The sequence below is a fragment of the Lagopus muta genome, chromosome 2, assembly GCF_023343835.1.
Source record: "Lagopus muta isolate bLagMut1 chromosome 2, bLagMut1 primary, whole genome shotgun sequence".
NCBI classification, from domain to species: domain Eukaryota; kingdom Metazoa; phylum Chordata; class Aves; order Galliformes; family Phasianidae; genus Lagopus; species Lagopus muta.
The window spans coordinates 69,926,871-69,952,452 of record NC_064434.1 but is presented as its reverse complement, the minus strand read 5'-3'; the positions used below and the strand labels follow the sequence as shown (position 1 = coordinate 69,952,452).

The following is a 25,582-nucleotide window of genomic DNA, read 5'->3' as shown; positions in this document are numbered from 1 at the left end:
TGAAACCTGAGTGTAGAGTCTTCTTGAGTGATACATGCTTTCCTGTAATTTCTTACATAAATGAAAAAGCTTGTATTTCTCAACGTTCTGAATTCACCTATTTCTTAGTACTCAGAAGCTAAAAAGAAATACTAAGTGGACAAATCAGGGAATTTTCTTCTCTCCTCCAGTAGAAATGACTCTATGGCTTCAGTTGTTGATTGCCTTTTCTCTGGGTATTTCCCGCCTTGCCTTAATGCATAGTCAAGGGTTTACATCCAAGAGCTTAGAGGATTTCTTATTTGTTGTGTTACACAATAGTAAGCTCTTTTCAGTGCCAAATATGAAACCTTAATTACCAAAGTAAAAAAAAAAAAAAGGGGAAGGAGATAGTCCAGGAAATATGTGTAGTAGCTGTATCAAACTGCATAAACATCCTGATTTGCAGTCATCATTTCTATATGTAATATGCAGATATAAACAAATAAGTGTAGTCTACATCATTAGTTGCCAAGCAGTTGTCATCAGTCTTGTTTATGAGCACATGCTGTGGCTGCATTATAACAGGCAGATACATTTGGCCTGTGTGTGAACTGATGCTTTTCTCATTTTTGAGGCTTAACTGAAAGGAAAGTGATTTAAGTGGAGGCATGAAAAGTATTAACAGGAAATACCATTTGGCAGTTTTTAGCTAGGAGCATGAGCTGGGTTCTTGGTTTTTGTGTTCCTGTTATGTGCAATAACAATATTGCAATGTGTGAATTTAAGTTGAATTGGGTTAGATTATGAATAATCATTTAGGAGCTGATTTGGTACCTTTGGACGCAATTTGGAGTTCCAGCAACAAACACCTTTTCAGGATTATTTCATTACTAGTATATTTAGATTTCATTGCACTTTCAGGTTTATCATTGTTGTGTTTTTCTAACTGTTAGAACAACAGATTTCCTAGGTAAGAAATTTCTTGTAGTAACTTTTCTGTAGAGTTTTCTTTTTCTTTTTCTTTTTCTTTTTCTTTTTCTTTTTCTTTTTCTTTTTCTTTTTCTTTTTCTTTTTCTTTTTCTTTTTCTTTTTCTTTTTCTTTTTCTTTTTCTTTTTCTTTTTCTTTTTCTTTTTCTTTTTCTTTTTCTTTTCTTTTCTTTTTTTTACCATTCATTAATGTAAGATAAAACATATGCTTTCCCAGTTGTTTTAACAACATGAGCTTTTGTTGTTTTAAAGCAAATCAATGCTGCTTTTGTTTCTTTTTAGATACGAAAGATGGGACTGGAAACAAACAACATAAAAAGCTTTTCAGCCCTTACAGAGCTTGTTCTAACTGCCAAGGATCAGGCTACAGTGGAACAATCCTAAGTGGTTTTGAAAACGTGATTGACGATGAAGGAAAACTATTTGTTATTTTCCCAAACAAGTAGCAATGAAGTGCTTCCTGCTGCATCTCAAGCAACAAATCGGTGCATCTTCTGTTTGTTTCACCAAAAGATTGAGAGTTTACCAATAGTTTTCCATTATATGGAAAGCAATCATAAGTCCTAAACTTCTTACTGCAGAAGTGGGAAGTGGAAGAAAATGTTTCCATTATTTTTCTTGTAAATGTTATTATGTAGAAGAATGAACATATATGATGAAAATAGTATGTAATAAATTGTCTTCCTAACTCTGATGTCCCATTTGTTTTTTGAATCAAATATATTGCTAGTTGTCTAAATCTTCCTAAGGAACAGCTGTTCTGAAATAATGAAACTGTTCACAGGAATACCTGTCTGCTGTTTATTGCTGTTGCTTTGCATTTATCAGCTTTCCCTCATCATGAGTCATGCTTTGCTCTTGTTAGGATTTCAGATGTTCTTATCTTACAGATTTTTTTAATGCACCTTGTTGGTGAGAAGTGCTCCGTACAGAAAGCTGCTAAGGTACTGTATAATTAAAAAGTCATTTGTAGTACCGGTACCTAACTTTCTGGCTATTGCTTCCATAATTGTTTCCCTTCAAACTAGAACTTAATATACTAAGCTACCTGTTGTGTACATTATTGCAAGTGTGGTGGAAGAATTCGTTGGGACTGGGGAAACCTAAGTTTCCTAAGTGTTTCCTAAGTTTCAGTGGGATTTTCGCATCCATATTCTGATGGGACAGAAGACTGGGAAAAATATATGTGGCAATAACAGAACAGCTGCTGAGAAGTGGCAGACTGAGAAGATTTCACTGTTTTTTGGTAGTGTTTCGTACGCAGTTATATAAGATACAGTGTGAATAATGCCAGGAGAAAATCTGTCTTAATATGTTTCATTTTATAAAAAGAGTGAGAGCTTTTTAAACTGTTAGCTTGGCAAACTCCCTCATAGGTTTGGAACTCTGTCTGAGCTCTTCTTGGAATCTGCTTTGCTGCCTGTACTGAAGTTTTGCAGCTGGAGCTTAAATACCAAGAAAATTATTAACTGTGGAGGTGAAAAAGAAGAAAGCAAAAAATAACACATCCACCTTTCTGTTAGAACTTCATTAGCTATATGGAGTGAAGAGTAATACGTGGTAAGTATTTTAGACGTAAAATTGATGTCAGAACAAGTCTCAGTAAAATAATGTTGTTAGGAAAGTGAACAGATGCCATGTTTTTCAGCATTTGAATATTCAGGAAAGCTTATCTTTTTCATACTGTAGCAGGGACTCCAGAACTTCTCTCTTCCACATAGAACCCCCTGATCCCTTTCTATGGGGCTGCTCTCCAGCCTCTCTTCCCCAAGGCTGTACATATACCAGGGCTTGCCCAATCCCAGGTGCAGAAGCAGGAGCTTGTTCTTGTTAAACTTAATGCAGCTGGTGATTGTCCAGCTCTCTAGTTTGTCAGGATGCCTCTGCAATGCTTTACAGGAGTCAGCAGCTCCTCCCAATTTAGTGTTGTCCTCAGAGTTGCTTACTTTGCCTTCAAGTCCTATGGTCCAAGCAATTGATGAAAATGGGGAAGAGAATTAGACCTAAAACAGAGCCCTGGAGAACCTTAACAGTGACTGGGCACTAGCCTGATGTAACCCCATCTACTATTACCCTTTGAGCCCAACCTGCCAACCAATTGTTCACCCATCATACTATGTTTTTGTCTAGCTATGTGCTGGACATCTTTTCTATTTGAAAGCTGTGAGAAACACCATGGAAAGCTTTGCTGGAATACAAAAAGATTAAATCAGGTGGCCCTTTTGGTCAACTGAGTATGTAATTGTGTCATAAAAGGAGATATAAGTTCATTAAACAATTTCTTATGATTCCATGTTGATGGTGAACAAAGGCTGCATTGTTTTTCAGATGTTTTTCAATAACTCCCAGAGTAATTTTCTGGCTTGTAATTAGCAGGCTCTTCTTTCTTGTAATTCTTGAAACCTGGGACTGCATTTGCCAGCTCCTAATCAGCTGAGACCCATCCAGATTCACAAGACAGTTGAAAAATAGGTCTTACAATAACATCAGCCAGCTGTGAGTTCCCTAGGATGAATCCATTTGGACTCTCAGACTTAGGCATCCAGCTGGATGCATCTACTTTCTTCCTTTTCATCCTCAGGGTGTCAATGGGCAGCTGCTTTCTACTGCCAGTATTTTCCTTGTTTCTCTTCTCTGTAATACTGAGCAGTGCACGGAGTCCTTTAGTATCTTGTAGTCCCCAACTACAAATGATGGTGTTTTGTCCTAGAACTTAATGGCATCATTGCCAGAGATTCCCTTACATTACATTCCCATCTTCATGGTAAAAATGGAAACTTTTATGATCTGCAGTTTTATTTGCGGTTGATTGTACCTTCTGGCTTCAATGAATAAGTGGAATAACTTAATCGAGCCTTTATGAATACTTGGAAGCTGTCTGTTTCATGCTTACAGCTATAGCGTTGGCACTAATTTGCAACTTACTGTCTTGTAAAACATAAATCTGATTTAGAGCAAATTTCAAAAGTTGGAACAAGAGATCTAGTTGTTACAGGCATAAACCCAACTGAACTGTGGCAAAGCAATTAGAAGTCGGTTTTATTTGTAGCTTTCTTGTTCTGCAAATTCAGTTAATTGCTGCTGTGTATATTGCAAGCACAGTATTTATATGTTAAAGCATCAGGAATACATACAGAATAATTAGATAAATGCATGGATATTATAGCATTTGAAATCCTAGTATTCACAAGAGTGAGTTGTGTTATTAATAGTCTTTTTTATTAAGTAGAAGAATCCACTGTGTATCTGTAGCACCGATAGCTAGCTGCTGACATGAGTGGTTTTGGGCAAGATAGAAATCTGTACCGCTGTGGATGACAGTGAGATACTGCTCTCTGCGGAATACATCTGGTATCGTACTGCAGAGGGGTTTGCAGTTACTGTCTGAATGCCATCAGCTCCAAAGGCAAATCTAAAAATGTGAGGTGGAAGTCTGTGTGCCAATAAAATCAAAGGGAAAAGCTCTTGCAGGCTTTTACAGTACCAAGATTTCACTCCCAGTTTCTCTCTTTCTCATTCAGGATTCAAGTCTTAATAATCTGTTGTTCCAGTTTAATGTTCCCAAGTTCTGCAACTGCTGAAATTTGAACTGTTAAAACCATTTTATTAACACATAGCAGCACACTCACCATTAGTATAGATTACTGCCACTAATACTATAATGTTCTTTTTTTTTTTCCCCCCTCAGAAAATACAGTTTGGATGTGTTAAGGCTTACAGATCTCACCTCTAACCAGTAATGTTCTTTTTTCCACCATAAGACCATAATAAATGCATCTCAGATCAGTAAATATTCTAAGTAATGAAATTGTATTGGAATAGTAAGTGGGCCTCTTTTTTCTTTTTTTCTAAATAATCAGAGAAACTGCTGTCAGGCTGTGAGAATTCATCTGCAGCACTTCATTAATGCTACCAGCCCTATTTTTAGTTTTTCCACGGAGTTGAGAAATAAATGTGTCCATCTAGGCTGCAGAAAGAAGAAACTTCCTACAACTGTGTTTTTGCTTGCAAGGCAAAATCTTGTCTCAGTGGTACAAGTAAAGCCTTCCCATGCTGTTGGCAGCATTTTAAAGGCAAATACTGCTGATCAAGCTAGAAGTCCCTGTGGATAATTTGAAAAATTGGAGAGATGTCTTGCAAAACTGATCCTTTTTCCTACCTTTCTGTAGTAAATGGCATTTGCACTTATAAAATAACAGTGTAAGTTGACTTGCTGATTACTGTTTTATCCCCACTGCCTTGAAAAACGGTGGAGCAGAGGAAGACAAGAGGGGGAGAAGGAAAGAAGGGAACTGGGTGGTTTGCATGAAACAAATAAAAGATGGGATGTTGTAATTTTTTTTAGCTTTTAAAAAGCTGTATTTCAAACCTTTTCCCCTTGACCTACAAGTAGGGTAGAGCACTCAACATGATCATAAAAACAGCTTATTAGTACAAAAAGGTGATGGGAAACGTGCATCCTTTTTCTTCTCCCCTCTTCCTTGCTGCTTGCATTTAAACCTCCTGCAGGGGGTTTGTTACTCTACCAAGGAAAAGCATTGCCCTTGACTTTGCTTCAAAGACTGCTAAAAGAAACGGTTTGTTCAGCATTACTTCCTGTGGCACTGAATCTTTTTCCTGTGCTGTGGTGTCTTCTGGTTGATGTGTTCCATCGCTGCTCAGTTTGAAAAAGGCTTTGTTCATTATCTGTAATGCAAAAGGTGACTCATCAGCATATGATAAGAATTTAAGTAAATAAAAAAGCACATGCAATAATCAGTAACTTGGATCACCTGTAACCACCAGGCTCACGGATGTTAAATAAGCCATTGAAATATTTATTCTATAACGAGAAAAAAGCTTGGGTTGACAGTTGGACTGGATAATTTTAGTGATCTTTCCCAAGCTTAATAATTCTATGATTCTGAAGTTATACAGCTACAGGAGGCATATTTTGTTGAACACCAGTGATGTGTACTGTACCTTTCCAACCGTGAGGTGGGTGTTGCTTATTTTACTGAGATCTGCCTCCTTCCCCAACAGTGCAGGCAGTTTCATAGCTGCAAGAAATTCTTGTAGATCACAGCTGTCTTCTATTCTTAACTCAGGCAAAGTTAATTTAATTTTTCTGGAGGGGAAAAAAAAAAAGTAAAAAAAAAAAATGAGTGTATCCTGTAGTATCAGAGCAGAGTGTTTGGGTAGTTTTTGGGCAGCTGTTGAGTCAGGACCTGAACCACTGATAGAGCACCTGGAGGATGGACCTGGTCAGCCCTGGAAACACAGGTGAAGGCACTTCAGCTGTGTGACCAGAAGGTGTGGAACCTGGCTGCACCTCTGTTAGGCCTCATTTAAGGGCTTCCCCCACAGGGGAAGGATCTCTGGTTGGGGATCCCTTGGTGAAACTTTCTCCTGTGAACCTTGGAATCTTCTAATACGGGTCAGCAATCTTCTTCCCTTCCTTTATAGCACCTTTCTATTGTGCCTGTCTTTCTGTCATCACGTATCTGTTGTAACGCATTTCACATTGTATAGATCTGTCAGTTGCCACACAGTGGAAGTTTTTCCTACTAATAATGTGGCATCCCTGGGTCTCTGCATTAAATGCTACATTCTCAGTGGCAGGATCCAAACCTCGCTGTAGAGCAGGAAGTAGGCAGAGCTGCACTGCACGCCCTCACCCATTCATTCTTACAGGAAATCATATGGTGTCCAAAATGTACCTTGGGGACAGATTTTCAAGCCAGGCTGATGACTGCAAGGGAAGCTCAGCCTCTACTTTGTCCAGGTCATTGCCATTGATGGGCTGCAGCAGCACCAGCAGAACATTCTTGCCAACAGGGACTTCAGTTGCAGAAAAGGTCTCACTGGTGTCGGTCATGTACTTGAACGTCCCAGTTACTGACAGCATGGGGACTGAGATTGCCCTGTTTGAATCAACCCAGAACTCCTGAGGCTCTTTCATCCGAGAGGCTTTCTTAGCATTCACTAAAAACAAACAAACAAACAAACAATCATCAAAAGATTTTAAACTGATTCTTCTTTTTCATTCTCCCCTCTGCCCCTTAACTGGGGGCTATGTTTGTTTATAACACACCGTCTCTGGCAAGGATTGCACATGCACAATTGCATTTAGCTACTGTAAGCTTGTGTAACCTACCTTAATATGCCTTTTGGTAGCATCAGGCAGAGGCTGGGACAGACTCACAGCACAGGTTCTGAAATGCTATCAAGACTGATCAAAACTGCTGTGTTTACACCACTTTTTGCAACCAGAAAGGGCTACAAAGCTGGCTGAAATTTCTGCCTGCTCCGTTGTTTACTCCCTCCCAAGCTGCGAAGCAGTTCTTGAATGGCTTATAGTGAGATGCAGAAGACATGGATTCCTTCTACATCCCCCATGCAGCTGTGATAACTGTGCACAACAGCTGCATATTTTGAATGCATTTGCCAGGGCAGCTCTCATGCAGTGCCCTCTCACAGCTGAGGCAGCCAGGAAGGCAGATGCAAGGCAGGCAAGGCACTGGCACAGCTGCTCAGAAAAGCTGTGGGTGCCCCATCCCTGGAGGCTCTCAGCCAGGTTGGATAGAGCCTTGGGCAGCCTGAGCTGGTGGGTGGCAGCCCTGCCCATGGCAGGGGGCTGAAACTGGGAAGCCTTTAGGCTCTGTTCCAAACTAAGCCATTCTATGAACACAATAAAATAACAGAAGAGAGTTGCTCACTGTTTTTTTTTTTTTCCCCACATCTCAGGAGAAAGAGAAAGCACCTGAAAGCAGTAATGAGCCACTTTCACAGCATCTGTAACCTTGCCAAACTTAGGCCCAGGAGAGCAGAAGCCAAGAACAGAATTAAAAGAGAAATGAATAGAACTGAAATTTCAGGTTAAATGCATTAAATTGGGATAGTAACTGATTTTTAAAAACCTAACCTGGTCTTGAGGAGGGGAAAATAAAGTGATGTTCAACTCTTTGTGAGGCAGCAAGTGATCAGTAGGCTGCCTACTGGTGTTTCTCACTCCTTTCCCCGAAGCAGCACTGCCCTCTGGCAAGGGTGAATGCCTGAGGGCATAGACCTTGGATTAGCTCCAGGCAGTTTCTGCATTCTCATTAAATAAAAGGAGCTTCCAGAAAGGCTTAACACAACGTGCCAGGAAGCTGATTGCTTCCGGAGCATTTAACATGACTTTGGATGCATAAAGTCTGCCCTCCGAAGCAAGGGTGCTGCTTGGGAATATCACCATTTCGTTGTACACTGTTTTGCTAAATGCCAGTGGGTTTAAAATCATGTATACAACTGCAGTGTCTTCACTCACTGGTTGGTAATTATTTTGCAACCTCATAAAAAAAAGTTGAATCAGCAAGATTTGCACTTAATGTTCCCTGCTGGATCCTGAATAGCAGTTCCTGCTCAGCAGTAAGTCTATAAATGTGAAAACAACTGTGAGAAGCGAGCAGCACTTGAGACTATTTGAGGAAATTTAGCCTTCAGATTTCTGCCACATCATTCTATCAATCCTTTGGCTCTTGGAAGCGTTTCATAAACCTCTATAGTATGTGTCAGAGCAAAATATTGGTGTTTTTTTTTTTTTTCTCCTTCTTCTTCCTGCAGCTACGAGGCAGAACATGGAACAAGACAGCATAAGCTGTCATGGTTGTCCCTCCGTAGTCAAATGGCCAAGCCAATGCTGCCATCCATTTCCCACATTTATTAATAAAGAGTTACTTATCTAATTATTTCATCCTTGAGCCAATATTCTCCAGCCCACAGGTGGAGAATGCAGCATCTCAAGTGCATTGTTTTGAAAGAGGAGGCAGAACAGCTGACCTAGTGCCGTTCAGAGCTTCAAAAATGTGTTGCTAAGCAAATAAAATTACAAGTTTCCTATATAGAAGAAGAAAAATTTCTCTGTTAAAAGAAAATTCTGTTCTTATGACTGTGTCCTAGTCTTCAATTCAAAAATTATTTTTGTAGTGCTATCTCTATGGTAGACCTCACATTGACTAAAAGGTGATGGTCTGTCACACCTCTTCTACAGAATTTGGGATCAGTTAATGAGCACTACAGAGCATCCTCTGACAGCACTCATGAAAGGCAAAGGAAATCTGAAATCAAGTTTGCAGTTGAGAAGATAAAGGTACAAAAGCATTTTATGAACACCAGAGCTCCAATGCTAGCAGTAGAAGCCCACTTAGAAACTTATGATTCACTGCAAATTTTCTGAGATACGGTCACTGGTACACAGATTGCCCAAAAATTTGCCATCTCTGATATTGCATTCAGGCATTAGGATGCTGAAAACCAACTACATTCTTAGATGCAAAACAGGGGGAGTTCTGGCACATCAGCAATGGAATAACACCACATAATGAGATTGCCCTATTTCTAGTTTTTGGATATTCTCCCAGCTTCCTTAACCGGTGGCTTACTTTCTGACCTTGATATTTCCTTTAGCCTGTGGAAAGGTATTGCTTTAAACCTATTTTCCAGATGACTTTTGCCCAAAGCCCCTAAGGACACTTAGATACTTGTTTGTAAGAAATCATGCATAGCACTCTTATTATTCACCTTCCCAAGCCCTTCTTCACCTTAGCTGCCTGGTCTAGGAAAAGTCCCCTGATGCCACCCCCTCCACTTCTTCTCCATTGCCCTGGCTATCTTGAGGCTGGGTGAGAGGAGGTGGCATGTGGGCAGAACCCCAGGAACAGGACACTGCATGGAGCAGCGCTCAAGGTTCCCATGCGAGTGATTTCTTCTCTCTCACCTCTTGGCCCTGTTTCTACCCTGGGAAGCACAGTAGCTAACCTTTCTTCCACCCAGCCTGCCTCAACATAAGTACTTGCCTCCCTCTCACCTGCCATGCGAACATCCACTGCAAACACTAAGTCAGTAGTCGGGTCGAGGTCTGTCAGTATGTGCTTGCTTTGGCCTTTGCTTTTGGCCTCCACAAAGGCATTTATTTGTTTTGTTGCCTCACTTGGGTTTGTAAAGTCCACAGCTCGTGTGTAAAAAGCATCAGCAGAGCGGAGCAAGTTATGCACAAACTGTTGGGATAAGGGTATGCCAGGGGCAGAGAAGAGGCAGAACATCTTGGAAAAGAGCAGATCCTCATCCCGGGTTTTGACAAGGTTTTCGATAGTCCTCAGGCTTGCAAGGAGCTTGTGCCCATCCACCCTGGAGGTGCAATCAAAGTCTCCAGAGGGGGGAACAAATCCCAGCAAACCCTGCAAATCAGCAGCTGTCTGGTTGGATGCACCCAAGTAGAAAGACGCCAAGGAGCCATAGAGACTGGTAGGGGACAACAGGACATTTTGGCCCTGCCGTGCTTCCCTCTGCAAACTGTAAAATCGCATGCCGAGGACATGCACAAAGTCCTTCAGGTAGATCAGTTTCTGCCTTCCACGGACACTTAGGCTAGGGGAATCTACCCTGACTTCATTCTTCACATCCTCTTCATAGGCAGGCGTAGTTTGGGATTCAATGGAGGCAGGCACAAATGTTTTCTTTCCTTCCTGGGCCAAGTGTTCCAGCTCCTCACAGGCACTCTCATTGATAGCATTCAAACTGAAAGGGTGGACGTAGACCCGATCACAACCCACTGCAGTGAAGCACAGGAGCAAACAGAGAAGGTCTGCTGCCAGCTTCATGTTGAAAAACCACTTCCACGGCATTTGCTGAAAGAAAAAGCAGGGAGGAAAGACTGATCAGCCTGTTATAAATACTGTTTCCTTTATGGCGAGGTGCTCGCACTTCGTGTGTTACAAAGGCAGGAAGCAGTGTCTAGTGCTGCCTGCACTGTTTGCTCAACAAAAAGGCCAGGGTGGAGTGACCACCAGATTCAGTGGCTGCAGATGGGAAAATGCTAAATGTGGATCTGACTACATTACCCACTGTCACAACCTGAAGACTGTGCACCGGAAGAAACAGGGCTGGAGATCTCAATGAGCTAGGCTTGCAAACTAGACTGCTAGTTCTTTCAAAACATTATAACAATGCAGCTATGTTGCTCCTGGGACCTAGTCAAAGATCTGTCTGCATACTGCTGCACTAAATCTTGCTGACATGAGGACAACCTAAGCTATTTGCCTGCTGTTACAGGGGAAGTGGGTTTGAAAACCAGTTCTCTTAAGGTCCCACCACTGAGCTCTCCTGCTCTGTATGTCAAGTCAGTGTAGCGCATGACACTAACAAAGCACTTCATATTTCCACAGCCCAGTGCAAACATTCATTCTAGCTTCTAGACAAACTGCCTCAAGGCTCTCTTACACAAGTGTGTTGCCGCTGAAACCAAGTATTTATCTTCATAGCACTTTTGTCGCTTAAAAACAGGATTAAGAAAGATAAACTCAGTTTTTCTCTATTGCACAAGTAACCCTTTTCTCCAGTAAAAGGTTTCCTGCTGCTCTTGTTTTTCCTGACTAGAAATGGAGACTTCTCCTGAACATGGACATTACCAGTGTTTTAGCACAAGGGATCAGCTGCATATAGGTTACAAGAAAGGCACAATATGTATGCGTGCACATACATATCCACGTACACTTGTATACATAAACACACTGACAAATTCTCTGTATTTATAATTCTCACTTCTCCTGTATCATTTTTTTTAATAACTAATAACTCTGCTGCACCTTCCTTGGGTTTGTAGTCTGCAACTTCAGATTCACATAGTTGAAATCCAAATGCGTAAGACATTACTCTTCCGTGAGAGTAATGCTTGTTATGGGCCATAACGCTGTTATTCAGGGCTACATTTTTACACCACTAGTCATATCTTGTTTGTTTCAACTCTTTTCACCTTCTTATTGCCCTTTCCAGTCTCTGCAGAGTTTGTTGAGCAAGGGAAACGCTAACCAAGCTCTGATCTCCACCTTCTTCCTCCAGTTTTTGAGTGGTGCCAGTCTCCAACTAGTGCCACCCTGGTAGCTTGACACTTTTAGGAAGACACAGTGCAATGTCTGTCTCACTAATGCTTTAATTTACATAGAGCAGAAGCGCTATGGATTGAACCCAGCCATTCGAGAGCTGACACCCCACCTGATTTACAAGGTATAACAATATTCATTTTGCTCAGGGATCTCCAGGTGTTTCATGCCTAATAATGCTCGGGTCTGCAGTATCACCACCCTCTTGCAAATGTAAAACCTGAGAGGAATAGACACTTGGTAATTAGACAGACACCTCACTAGGTACGTGCCTGTTAACATGCATTCACATTCCCAGGCTGTAGGCACGTCTAACAGGTTGGCTTACAAAAGGAATTTCTGCTGTTGTAGTTAATCCCATCCCATCTTCTAAATCAGCACATCAGCAGCAGTAGCTGGTGCTGCTATTCCCTCCACTCTCTGCCTTCATCCTCACAGCAGCTGGTGCTGGCAGATTGCTTCCCCCAGAGCCACCACACCAACTCTCACAGGCAGAAACAGCAGGAGGGCAGATCTCACTGCTACCACTTAAACAACCTGATCTGTGCAAAGCAAACATGCTGTATTTCCCTAAGTAAATCCACACAGAGCCTTTCAGAAAAGGAAGAAAACTTGAGCTGAACAACTGGTATTCAGAGCAAACCCACAGTGTGTGCTTACTGTCCGTGCTGCTGTCCCCCACAGATGCCCTGTCCTCTGGGGCAGACTCCTTGTGGTTCCTTTTGAGCAGTGCGTGGTGGCTGCAGGGGCATTTATGCCCTTCCCAATTTGGGGGCCTTCCCAAATGTCTCCAGTAGCATTGCACAAAGCTACCTCATGGGTGGGAAGGCTGAAAAAAGTTAAATCAGACCAGAAAGGACCCAATGAAACTCTAGTGCAATTTAACACTGGACAATGCACAAAAAACCCTAGAGATCAATACACAACCTTTAACCCGACCCAGCTCATTTGTGTAGCCTGCTGTTACACATTGACTAAGATGGACACCGATGTTTTGTTATGCAGGAGAACTGATTATAGGACATGAAAATAACTCTGCTCATTTTTGTGCTAGACTCAAATAAATGCAGATTTCCTTGTGCCTGCAGTTTTTGCAGTCAGATCAGATATTTTTCTTCTTGGATAAGAATCTCTAACTTGTGGCTTGTCAGTGTGATTGTGACACATCAGTGAGTGGGATATTTCAATTCTTATCCTCTTAATCTATCCGTAACATCAACAGTTTATTCATTTTCCTTTTCAAAGCAAATGTGCTGGAAAGAAGAGGATGAAAACTAGAAGGGATTAGGACACCAGATCCAGGTAACAGAATTCGCCTCTCCCAGTCTCAACTTCCAACAGTCCTATTTAGGAAAATAGAGAGGGATTCAGAGATCTTTCTGCTGCTTTGGAAGCAAACCTCCAGCTTTGGCCTAGAGTCATAGTATTGCTCAGGTTGGAAGAGACCTACTCCCCTGTATGGCCCCTCTTCCTCTTTAAGCAAGTAAGTGGTAAATTAAACTGGGGGTGACATAGATGGTCTCATTCAGCACCATCATTATAGTCAGCAATTTAAATCCTATGGCCTTAATGGGAATAGAACTGACAACATCCTAGGGTCTCAGTTTTAAAGAGCCAGTCAGGCCCAATTTGTGCTATAGAGTTCAGTCACATGAGGACTTCAAGAAGCAAGCCAAGAAAGACTGAACAAAGTTTTAGATGAATTTGGGCTGTTGGAAGTGGTGAAACTGAAGGGTCTGTCAGTGACATCTGAGCCCTGATGAAGGGATGGAAAATGTCCATCTCTGCAGCACTGCTTTTCATTTGAACAGTTTCACTACTTAAGCTGTAATGAGGTTTGAAAACAGTCCTGAGCATAGCCACATATGGCATGCTGTCATGCAACAAGGCCTAAACAAACAGCTTGAAATATTTAACGTGTTTTCTCCATCTGAATCTAAGGAGCATCTGGCTACAGAACAAGCCCTGTGCATCTGCACCATCTCCAAATGGCTATAAGATGCATGGAGCCCAGCCATACATCCAAGCAATGGGAGAAGCAGCTCTTGCATTAAGAATGCATTGTGTTCAGCTAAACGCTGAAGAGACAGAGCTGGGTCTCAGATTGCAATCTCCCTTTTTAGCCTTCCATTCCCCAGGGCCAGTGAAGGTGCATGTGTTACCAAAGCAGTCAGGCCTGTAGGAGGCATTGGGCCTGGCAGCATGTTCTGAGCACCATGCCCATGGACCACAGCCAGCCTGCTGCATCCTACTGAGCCAGGCCTGGGCACAGAGAAAATGCAAGCTCCATCTGAAGTTCTCAGTATCAAGAACACTGAAGTCTGGGCTGTTTCAGCAAAGGGCACCTTGTGCTCTGTAAAACTGAAAAGTATCCTTAATGAGGGCTGCTCAGTAATAAGCTGCCAGACTTACATACTTATTGTGAATGTTACGTACTGGATGGGAAATCATCTAACCCTTAGCTACTGTACTTTTTTTTTTTTCTTAAGTCATTTTGCCTCACATGTGATACAGAAATGCTGTTGTAGCACCCAGAGGGAACAGCCTGGGTAATCCCAGCTTCCAGCTGCCCTGTAGGCTGTAACCACATCACATTGCAGCTCCTGCAGTGAATCACGCTCTCCTTTTGCTGTCTGTAGGCACAGTTCTCAACAGCATGGTGGGAACTGTGCCTTATGGTGGTAAAGACTTTGATTTCCACCCATGTTTATGCCCCAGTGCAAAGCTCAGACACAAATCCCACCAAATTTGCCAGTCCCTTATGCTCATTCAATTAGCATTCCCCTACAATTACGCATCATTCAGTAGTGTATTTCTTAGATCTCTGACATTTACTTTTTCATTTTATACTAAAGAAGATACTCTAAGATTATAGAGAGTATGCATTGTCACAACTGGGAACATATTTTTTCCTAGTATGACTTAATTACAGGTTTTCATTTCACTTCTGAGCTCTTTTTAAGGTAGAGAGCACAAGCATTATCCCAATTACTATACGTGGACGCTTTTGTCAGGCTTAATTTTGTTGAGCTGCCATCATTTTAGGAATGATGCTGTGCTTGAAAAGCTAGACTTCAGCAGGATGACAGTCTCTATCACAGAATCACCACGGTTGAAAAAGACCTCAAAGATTACCCAATTCAACTGTCCACAACTCACCAATATTCTCACTAAACTACATCCCTTAGTACAACACCTAAACATTTCTAGAACACCTTCAAGGATGGTAACTCCACCACCTTCCTGGGCAGCCTGTTCCAACACCTGACCACTCTGCCAGAGAAAAAGCATCCTGCCTGTCAGCTGTGATGACTCTTGTCCCTAAAGAGAACCATGGTAGAATTGCACTGGGAAAAAAGTGGTTGAAAAACTTTCATACAATCATAAGGCAGGAAAAGACCGCTTAGGTCATCTCATCCAGCTGTCAAACCATCACCACCATGCCCACCCACTAAGCCACATCCCTAGGTGCCATACCTGCCTTTTCTTGAGAGCCTCCAAAGACAGCAATTCCACCAGTTCCCCAGGGCTTTCCAGCAGCTAGGGATTCAAGAACATAGAAGCAAGATCCCTCCTAAAATCATTGCCTGTACAAAGAAAGCCCCGATTTTCTGTTGCAACTCTCATCTTTCAATACCCACCATAAAGGTATAAAGAAGCACAAACCTCTCAAGCTTGCTGTTCAGTGAAGAAGTTCCTGCCCTTCTTTTGCTTCACTCCTCCTGATCTCTGGAGGGGGTCTTGGAACTCCCTTTTGTACTCACCCTTACATAAGCAAGCCCAAGCTTCTCATCCCTCCCCTTGCCCTACTTTTATTAAAAAAAGAAGAAAAAAAAAAAAGACCTGCCTCTGTTTTTCCTGTTTGTTATTCATGGTCACAGCTGCCTTCTCCAGAAAGGAAGCAGAGAGTGGCTGAGAATCTGCTCCTGCTGATACTGCAGTCACTGCTCTGATTGCAGCCTCCCTCATCTCCTTTGCTCCATTAAAAAGAAATTCCTTTACCAGCCTTTCTCTTCTGAAGTGCAAATAGCGGATAGTTTTATTGCCCAAGAAAACTTCTGGGGTGTGTTCCTGCCACTGCTTACTTATGTAAAAACTGCCAGATATGGTTCAGAATTTTTAACCCCAGTAGAGTAATATTGATCTTGTAGCCAGAAGCGAGTAATTAGGTCTTCAGTAGGAAAAAAAAATATTTTTGCCCAACACCAAACTTCAATTGATCAGCAAGCCAGCAATTCTTTTGCTGAAGAACACCTTGTCTCCGTTCTGCTGAAGCGCCCATTGATCCGAGTTCTGGGAAGGGCCGTATAAAATTCAGCACTTTGTGCAGAGATAGTAGTAAATATTTTACTTTTTTTTTTTTTGTCCTTTGTTTTCCAGTCTTCCATAATTCACTCTGAGACCTGAACTCAAAGGGGCCAGACATACTACTAGGACAGCATCCCAATAGTCACCTATGAAGTTAGGATGGGATTTATGGAGAAGTCACTCTGGAGAGAAGATAAGGAATGATGTGCTCAGACTCAGCCCAAAGGCAGTGCTAAGAACATCAATACAAGCTCTTCATAGGCTGAGTTGACACTTCTGGCCTGCATTGATTATGAATTCACATAGGATTAACTCAGAGTGTATGATACGTGACTATGTGCACATGGTACTAAATTGTAGAGTATCTTTCTTTAAGACTGATTTACCTTGAATAGAAAGCAGGACCAAAAGAGTTTATCTGTACAACTTGTGGACTTTGGTTGGCAATCACAAATCTCTATTCACCATCAACATTCACAACTCTTCTCTCCCTTTTGTTTTGAAAAAGGAACATCACATCAGGTCTGGACAAGGAGGGGACAAACTACAGAAATGACAGGAAAGAGAAAGAGGAAGCCTGTGTGGGAGAACTTGCCAAGAAGTGGACAGGAAATATTGCTTTAAGGATAGGTGTAGTGATTGCTGTGAGATGGCAGGCATGCTGGAAGGAAGAGATTTTGTGAAACCCCCAGTGTAATGTTTGTAGAGCAACCAAGTGCCTGGGGAGAACATGGCATTTTGGTTTGGAAGAATAACCACTGGGATTGAAAGAGAAAATGCAAAATATTGAAGTCACACACCATACGTTGACTCCATTTTGCCATAATTAGCAAGTTCTCAGTAAAATTACAGGCAGAAAATGTAAAAGAAAGGAAGTGCCCTGCTTCATACACAAACTGCAGAAGACACAGACACAGGACGCTGTAGAAACTGAAAATGTTTAACTGAAGCAAAATTTTGCATGAAATCACTAAGGGCACAGTCATCAGAAGATGCAGAACATGATAGTTCAGGTGCTAACTCAGGAGATGCCACACAATAAGCCGTCACGAGTTTTAGATCCATGTAGCACTTCACAGACTCCTCTCTAAGTGCCTGTCTACTGCCTATGATGGAAATAGAAATTTCTGAGCTAAGGTCAGCTTAACCTGGCTCATTCTGCAGAAATAGAAATACTATTTCAGTGTCACTGTGTCAGTGAACCATCACACCCAGCAAACCTGACCCCAGCTGGGCAGTGCTCCTTCGTACAGCACATTTAGGAGCACACTGTTGTCTTTTCAAAAAGAAAAAAAAACACACCAATAAGCCCAGGGAAACGTGAACAGTGTGCAAGAACAGTGTCTAGGCTTCTAATATCAGTTAGCCACTTTAAGGGGATTTTTTCTCTTCTTGCTTAGTCAAAGCACTCATATTAACTACTGGCAGATTCACTGCCACGAGGTCTGAAATTTGATTCTCTATCTCCTGCCAGACTTTCAGGGTTTGTTCTCACTTCCACTGCACACAAAGTACTCATTGAATTTTCCCAGAGTAAATAAGTAGGGAGGAGTCAGGTAGTACAGACCTGCTGATAGGCCAGGCAGGTTTCTGCATGACAATAAACCAGCCTTCCCCCCATTCTGTGACAACTATGGCAAGTTGCCATTTTTTTGTTTGTTTTTCCTTATCTCTGATGGGGAAAGGCTGTGCAAAGTAATTTTTTTTTTTTTTTTTTTTTTTACTATTTTAATAACACTTTGATAAGGAAAAGCTTTGTATGTAATTTTTATTTTCCCATGTTCTCTCTGTACATCTGACTTCTGCCCTTGTTGGCAGGACACACTTTTCTGTGAAAGCAGCTGGTGAACATGAGGGATGTACTCAGCACTTGCCCAATTTTTTGTGTAAAGAGGATTGCAAAAATGCTTCTCAATAATAGCATTCAAAGTGCAGATGATGAAAGAGATTATCCTGCTGCTGATGCTGGTTCTCACAGTGAAGAGAAGCACAACTAAACCCAGGGACCATGTGAGCAAAGGTTAACCCTAATGCCAATTTTTCAGCATGAAAACTGAATCAGTGCTGTGCTCGACTTGGTTATAGAATCATAAAATCATTGAAAGACCAGTAACATCACCTAGTCCAACCATCAACCCACCATGCCTACTACATCCCTCATGCCACATCTACACAGTTCTTCAATACTTCCAGGAACGGTGACTCAATCCACTTCCCTGGACAGCCTGCGTCAGTGCCTCACCACTCTTTCTGAGTCCTAGTATCCAATCCAGATCTCCTCTGGTACAACTTGAGGCCATTGCTTCTCATTCTACCAGTCAGACTAGGGGAAGAGACCAACCCCCCAACTTTGCTATGACCTCATTTCAGATGAAGAGCAATAAAGCCTCTGAGTCTCCTCTTCTACAGACTAAATAATCCCAGTTCCTTCTGCTGCTCCCTGTAAGACTTGTTCTCCAGATCCCTCACAGCTTCATTGTCTATACCTGGGCACACGCATTGTGAGTGGGCAGCTGTGGGGCTGACTCAAGTAGCTAAGGTCTCCCCAAAACGATGCATGGGGCACCATGTTCCCAAGGTGCTCTAGCAGTGCCACAAGCCCTGCTGCATGATGGAGGAGGCTGCTCCCGGCTCCCTGCAGCAGCACCACCAACTCTGCATCTCCTCTTGCAGATGACCTTTCTGCTGGTGCACACCTATCTCCAAAGCTCACCTAACAATACAACACCTGCAAACATGTTAACACCAGCAGGCATTGCTGCAGCTTATAACGACATTCGGTACGATACAGCTTCCATTGGCAGGCTGTATATGTAGCAAGGCTACATATACAAACTGCTGCAGTCGCACCAGCTCCCATTGAGCTGCTTGCATCCACAGTGGGGCTGCCTGGAGCCCAGAAGCTCGCAGGACAGCACAGCACAGGACGCAGCAGAGCAGCAGCTCCGGCCGCCGGCCGCCTACCGCCGCTCCTTTCTCCTGAGCCGAAGCTGCCACCGTGTGGAGGACCCCGGTCACGCAGCGCTTGGAAACGTCATTAACCTTTCGCTTTGCCCAGCCAACAGCTCTGGAAGCGAGGGGGATGAAAGTTAAACGTAGGCCCACTGCTGTTTTCTTACAGGAAATAACGAAAGCTCGTGACTGAAGTTTCTGAAGATGCAGTAAGTGGCAAAAAGCAGTCAGAGAGCAGAGTTTCCTACTCCTTTGTTTTTACTGGATGGATCCTAAGCAAGCACTTAAATGTTTGCTGTGGTTTTGGGTTTATTTTACCTTGCCTTGTTGTTCCACCTTTTCAGTATTAACTGTAGAATAAGATTTCAGCTTACTGCCTGGGGGATGGAACTGAACGAATTCAGTGAATTCAGTCCAGGATGCTCTCAGTGAGAAAACAAGTAGGACTGCCTCTGGTTAGGGTGCTGGAACACACACTAATGGAAGCCTTTGTAAACCCTAAGCTCCCCAAAAGCCCAGTGGATGCTCTGACATCCATTTTCCCAATACAATCCGAGTTTCTGTGCGGCTTTCCTGTGATGAAAGGGTTGAGGAGGTGCAGCAGCTGGCTCCTCTCCTACACTGCCACTTGGTGTTTCACAGCTCAAAAGAAAAGAATAAAAATAAATAATCATAAAAGCACCCTTTTGTTCGTTAAACAACTCCTCTTTCAAAGTAGCATATGAATGCAGCAGTGCTGGCTCGGCTCAAACAAAACCTGGACCTGCGGCTCAGATAGCTATGCCTGTTTGCACTGGTAAAGTACTTAGAGAGCTGCCTGATACTGCAGCTGCCAGCACAGATAATGCTGTCATTACTCACCAAAGCATACAGAATGATGTCTTTTGTCTTTCATTCTGGGTGCACAAATAGAGAAGTAGCAATGCTACTGCCAGGCTTGTGCAGGGAGGGCAGAGAAGGGGCCTGCATGTAGCAGCAGGGGTCTGCCCTGGGTGTCACCCCTACTCAGGGTAATGACACAGCCCCAGGATACATCTGCTCTGTGTCAGCATCTCCTTGCCAGCAGTCAGGGATGGCAGAGCCACAGGTGCTGTGAGCATGTCTGAGCATTAAGACCACATTTGGGACAGACTCCTCTTCTGCTACTATTCAACACAGAGAAAGCAACTGCCTAGAGGTATCTAGCATCTCTCTGCTGGGCAAAATGGTGTAAGCATGTAATTTTGGTCTCCTCCTTTAGATAAGATTCTGATATCTTTCAGTCCCTCCAAGGGATTTTTTCTTAAAAAAAAAAAACAACAAACAAACATCAGACAGGATTTTCAAAGGGCAGTTATTAAAGCCCCTCCCCATGGTTTCTAGAACCCTTTTTTCTCATTGCTCTGAAGCATTTTTCCACTAGGCTGGCCATGACATTTAGTAGGGCAGTCTAGATCTCAGACCTGGCTCTTACAGTCCCAGCACAGCCCCTAAAACTCCACATGACCTTCCTGACCTCCCCTTCCTTTACCTCTCTTCTGCCACTGGAAACAGAAGAGAAGGATGTTTTCCCTAGAGAACAGGCCAGAGAAAGCCTGTATTGCCTTACTGCTGAAAACTGAAGGAAAAGTCTTTAAAAACTAACCCCAAGCTGGGCTCAATTTCATCCAGTCTCAGTTTCAGTTGTAACATGCTCCCAGTTAGCAAAGATGTGTGCAGGAGCATGAGCAAACCCTGCCAGGCTGCAAGGCACTGGGCAGAAGTCCACACTACAATGGGCCAAAGTAATGGAAAGTATAAGAAACTGTGGTTTCATGTGACTGTGGCTGTGACATTTGGATTCAAATCAATGCAAAGTTCAGAAAAGCACCAAGTAGTTTAAAATGAGACTAATCTCAGAGACAGAACAAAGATGTTTTATATAACTTCATACAAAGTCAGAGGAGGAAGCAAGGACAGAGAGCTGCTCAGTTTCACAGAGGCACCTCAATCTACATAGTAAATTCTATCCATAAATCAGTGCAAATATAGGGAGAGCTATAAAGAGACCCAGACAAACCAATCATGTTTCTCAAGCCCCTGGAGACAGCACAAAATGAAATCATCTGGCCTAAAAACAGCCCCTTATAGAAGGATAGAGCAATGGAAGGGCTTAGCAGCCAACAAGCACTAGAGAACCTAGGATCAGTCAAGTCAGAGGATAAACCCTGAAACATTAAACTGATGACAGCACATGAGGTTTAATGACAACAAGGTTATGAAAGACTTAATCAGGTTGCTGAGTGACCAGGGTCCACCTGGTGTCGATGGAAAAGGAATTACATAAGCATGACTAAGAAAAGCTCATACCAGATGTTTTAAAATGAGGGCTGAAATTCGGAGCTGTAGCACAAAGCCCAGCAAGAAGTGGACATAATTGTTTTCTATGTTGGGCTTTTTAGGTTCCATTTATGTCACCTTGACTAACAGCTGAAGAGAGAGGTGCTAAGAGTCTTCCTCACGTGAAAGGCAGTTAAGGCCACAAATCCAAATCAAACCTTATGCCTTCTCAATGAAAAGGCAAGAAGTCAAGGAAATCTAATCTGACAGCATTAATGATGGAAGAGGAAATGCAGTCTCATCACTCAAAAGCTCTGGAGAACAGAAATAAAGGTATCACCCCTGTGGTAATAGAAAAAGTGAAATCCTACCTGTCCAAGCTCTCCTGGCTATGGGCTGGTGGTTCCCAGGAGCTGTGCTTCACACAGCCTTTGCCTAAAGGCTCCAATAGCAGCCTACACCCTTGGAGCCTGAATGATGGTCTGTGGGCAGCAGCTGTTGAACTAGTGCTCACATTCTCTGTACATTTTAGAGCCCTTGGATAGGGCTGAAGGTAACAGACAAAGCTCCATCCATTTTAACGAATGGGTGTTTAGCCATGGTGTATAGAAAAAAAAAGAAAAAAAAAATTGACATTGCCAGCCTGTGCATCACATGAACTCTACACTGTTAACTTAACATCCTGCCCAGTCACATCTACAACAGCCTATTGGTTTTCCAGAGAAGGCCTACTGGGAGCTAATTGCATGCACTCTGACATCTATCTCTCAGATGACCGTGCCTTCACAGCTATGCAGGCATTCACTCTGCAGGGCCAGGACAGACCTGCCCTATCACCCCTGCTGAGAGAGGGGGATGGAAATCTGCTGTGCACTGAGACAATGCAAGCATGGAGGAATTGCACAGGCCTGTCACAAGCCCTCCTCTTTACACTACTTTAATATGACAGTACATCCATTACAACAGCTTGCCAAGTGAAAGCGTACAAAGCCTGCTGTCATAGCCTCTCACTGTCTGCCTTCACCTCCTTTTCCAGTGTTAAAATCTACTCAGCTTTTTCTCAGAGGACGAGCATGACTAAGGATCAAAGCCTTTTTAAGTTAGTGGATCTAATACTGCCTGTCAGTATCCTCAGCTATAACAACATGTTTCTGTTGTCTATCTATAATACTATAATGTGATGGAAAGCAGCACAATAACAGTGGAGTGTCACAATCCTAGGCTACAGCAAATGAGAACAAGCCCAGATGCAGCAGCCATAGATGCAGAAACAAGAGAAGAAAATCTGCTTACCTTTAGAAGATCTCCAGCACACAGAGAACTCCAGCAAGATACCCTCACTTGCACTGCTAATCCTTAAATGAGGTCTCGGAAGGGGTGCATCCTGACTCCACCTCTTCTGGTCATTCAGGTACATTGCATGCACCTGAGCTTCCCTGGGTTGGCCTTCCCACCAGGTGCTGAATCACTGGGTCCAGCTGCAAGTTAGCATTTCTGCTACACTATCCGTAGTGGAATACCACAAAAATAATTGCTACTTTTGGTATCCTTGCAGTTATCCGTGGCAAAGTGGCCAGGACAAATAGGTATAATTGCCTTTTTTTTTTTTTTTTTTTCTTGTATCAAAGTAATCTCTTCACATTAATCTCCCTGCCACATCCACCTTTCAAAAACACTTTTATAGCCTTTCTCTTTTATCTCCCCATTACCTCATATCTTATACATACAGCATTGTTCCAGCAGGGAACATATCTACACAGCTACAAGTGCAATGCAGAGTTTAATAGTCCCTACTATACATAAATCTAACACAAATAATTGCCCCGATGAATGAGGAGACCAGCCAATGTCATTCATGGAGAGAGATATTATCAATTTCTTTCATCCACTCTTTTCCTATTAGAAATCCACAATTTACTGCACTATCCTACCTGAAATAAGATGCAAATGTTTCACTTTCCCCCAGCCTATAACCACATCTGAGGGCTTGCGGACAGCACAAAGTGGTAATAATAACAAGAGTTATGTCAGGAGAAAAATGTACTTCTCTGCTTTAAAAGGAGACTTCATGTTAAAGACCAAAACTGCTTAAAGACACTTTTCTTGTAAAACACTTCAGCATGGCTAGCTAGATACAAAGTGATGTAGAAATCTGAGAACTGAAACATTCTGGGGAGCATTTTCTGCTCATTTGTCTCTTTCACAGAGTCATCATAGAATCATAGAATGGCCTGGGTTGAAAAGAACCCAGAGATCATTTAGTTTCAACCCCCCTGCTGTGGGCAGGGTTGCCAATCACTAGATCAGGCTGCCCAGATCCACATCCAGCCTGGCCCTGAATGCCTCCTGGGATGGGGCTTTCTGTCTGCCTTCCCCAGGCATCATCTCTTTAGGCCATTTTCAGGCAGACTTGAAGTAAGGCTGAGATCTCAGAGATATGACATTTCATGCAGCATCGTGACTTGAAGCTTCATGCTGGGGGGGATGGAGGGGAGGAGGTGGGAAGGGCTGTCCATACCCTCTGAGTGAGTTGCTGCAGTATGAAAACATCCCTTATGATGCACCAAAGTATACACATAGGAGACAAACTGTATCAATTCCCCTTCAGCAGCAAGAGCACCCCTCAGAGCTCAGCACATTATAGCTGTGTCCAGGGTGCTGAGCATTTCCTTCTCCAGTCTTCATGTTAGTTTGACATATGAGAGTGACCCTAATCCACAGCATCTCTGTGAGGGCTAAAGAACATTCCCGTTTTAACCACTGTCTGAATATGGTACACTGGGTACATCACATCCGTAAGGCTCATGTTGGCATTCATGCCCTTTGCCTATCTTAGACTTTTAGTTGAGATTCATCTCACTTGGTACACACATTTAATAGCTTCTGTAAGATAGGCCATGAGGCTTCACCTCTAGGCAGTCAAAAGACACGGTCATTTGCAGAGAGATCTTATGAATGAGGACACAATGAATCACTCGCTGGAGGCACAGCTCTTCTGCACTGACTGTAGAAAAAGCAGAGATGTGTAGTTTAGGATCTGCTCTGCACACCCAAAGTTTGATCAAATGACTGCCACATTTGGAGTACAAGACCTGGCCCTGCTCACACATTTGGACAGCATCTATATTCTTGGACAACTTGGTCTCAGGAGGGAGCCTGCAGACATCAACAGTGGGTACAATTATGGGGACTAAACATGGGAATATGCACTCTGAGAAAGCTTTGCTCACAGCACTGCCGTGAAAAATAGCAGAACGGAAAGGAATTAATTCTGTTTCACCTAATTGCTCTCCATAAATCATCTTTGACAGCAAGCTCTGACTGGTCCACCAAAGGGCCAATTAAAGAAAAGGGAGGCTGTGTAGCGTTTGTACTCAAGGCTGTGTTTTGTGTTACAGGAACTGTAATTTTTTCTGAGAGGGTGGCATCTCTTTCTTTTCAACGCATATAGGAGTATCCATGCCTGTTTGTCTCCGAAATCTTGCCATTATATCTTCAGATCATCCTCAGTACTGGCATCCTCTCTAGGGCAGTGTTTTGCTGTCTAATGTGAGATGTGATGTGGCTGGCAGCAAAAGCACAACAGGAGATGAACAAGGTTGTGAAACCCTGAACTCAGTGGCAGGTAAGCATGTGTTTGGTTTTAAAATCCTGAGTTACAGAGGGCATGGAACTTCTTAAATGCACAGTCCAATAGGATCCCTCCCTTAGTTAAAATCTCCTGCTACCTGCCCAGCTCTGAGCTCTCTGCATCAAACCTCAAACACGGAACCAGCCCTTGCAGATCTCAGCCCTGGTGTCCTTGAACATGGTCAACACCTGGCCGCAGAGACAGCCCCACCATTGGGCATGCCAGGCTTTTCTCTGATGAGGGATGAAAAGGGCGAGCTTGCAGTGTCTGCTGAGGCTACACCCTCCTGCAGCTCCAGTTTCACTCCAGTGGCTCACTGCCACGAGGGCTTTCCTCAGGAGCTGCATACCTTGAAGTCAGCAGCCACCTCCTGCCTGTCCCCACATCCTCATTGGGGCAGCCGGGAGTGGTGCCAGGCCCCGGGTGGGCCCATTGCCACCGGGTGGGCACAGCAGCCCTGCCCCAGGGAGGGTCTGGCACCACCTTCCCGCTTCCACCCCAGCAGCTGGTGTGGCCGGGCCAGACGCTTGCACTCCCTGTTTGCTTT

The 25,582-nt window shown here is 43.1% G+C and overlaps 2 protein-coding genes across 6 annotated transcripts in view; one reads left to right on the top strand and one right to left on the bottom strand.

The window, feature by feature from the left end:
* COG2 (component of oligomeric golgi complex 2) overlaps positions 1–4,589 on the top strand; it is a 28,068-nt gene extending 23,479 nt beyond the window's left edge. For both annotated transcript variants that reach the window (XM_048935988.1, XM_048935989.1), the window contains exon 18: positions 1,231–4,589. In XM_048935988.1, the coding sequence (XP_048791945.1) occupies positions 1,231–1,332 (102 nt within the window). In that variant the 3' untranslated portion in view covers positions 1,333–4,589. The remainder of the gene's footprint in view (positions 1–1,230) is intronic.
* Positions 3,964–22,791, bottom strand: AGT (angiotensinogen). 4 transcript variants are annotated; one of them, XM_048935992.1, is made up of 5 exons: positions 22,698–22,791; positions 9,776–10,595; positions 6,648–6,912; positions 5,911–6,055; positions 3,964–5,634 (listed from the first exon to the last, which is right to left on the bottom strand). In XM_048935992.1, exons 2-5 carry the CDS (start codon positions 10,590–10,592, stop codon positions 5,443–5,445), a joined length of 1,419 nt encoding a protein of 472 aa, XP_048791949.1. In that variant the 5' UTR covers positions 10,593–10,595; positions 22,698–22,791; the 3' UTR covers positions 3,964–5,442. The 4 variants fall into 4 exon arrangements, with proteins under 4 accessions (XP_048791949.1, XP_048791947.1, XP_048791950.1 ...); XM_048935990.1 differs by lacking the exon at positions 22,698–22,791 and adding an exon at positions 15,513–15,634; XM_048935993.1 differs by lacking the exon at positions 22,698–22,791 and adding an exon at positions 15,324–15,413.
* Positions 22,792–25,582: the final 2,791 nt, after the last annotated feature.

Coding starts and splice junctions, on each gene's coding strand:
- AGT (XM_048935992.1), bottom strand. CDS start 10,592: ATGCCGTGGAAGTGGTTTTTCAACATGAAGCTGGCAGCAGACCTTCTC. Junction 6,913..9,775: donor AGTGGATGTTCGCATGGCAG/GTGAGAGGGAGG, acceptor GTTTGTTTTTAG/TGAATGCTAAGAAAGCCTCT. Junction 5,635..5,910: donor CCCACCTCACGGTTGGAAAG/GTACAGTACACA, acceptor TTTGCATTACAG/ATAATGAACAAAGCCTTTTT.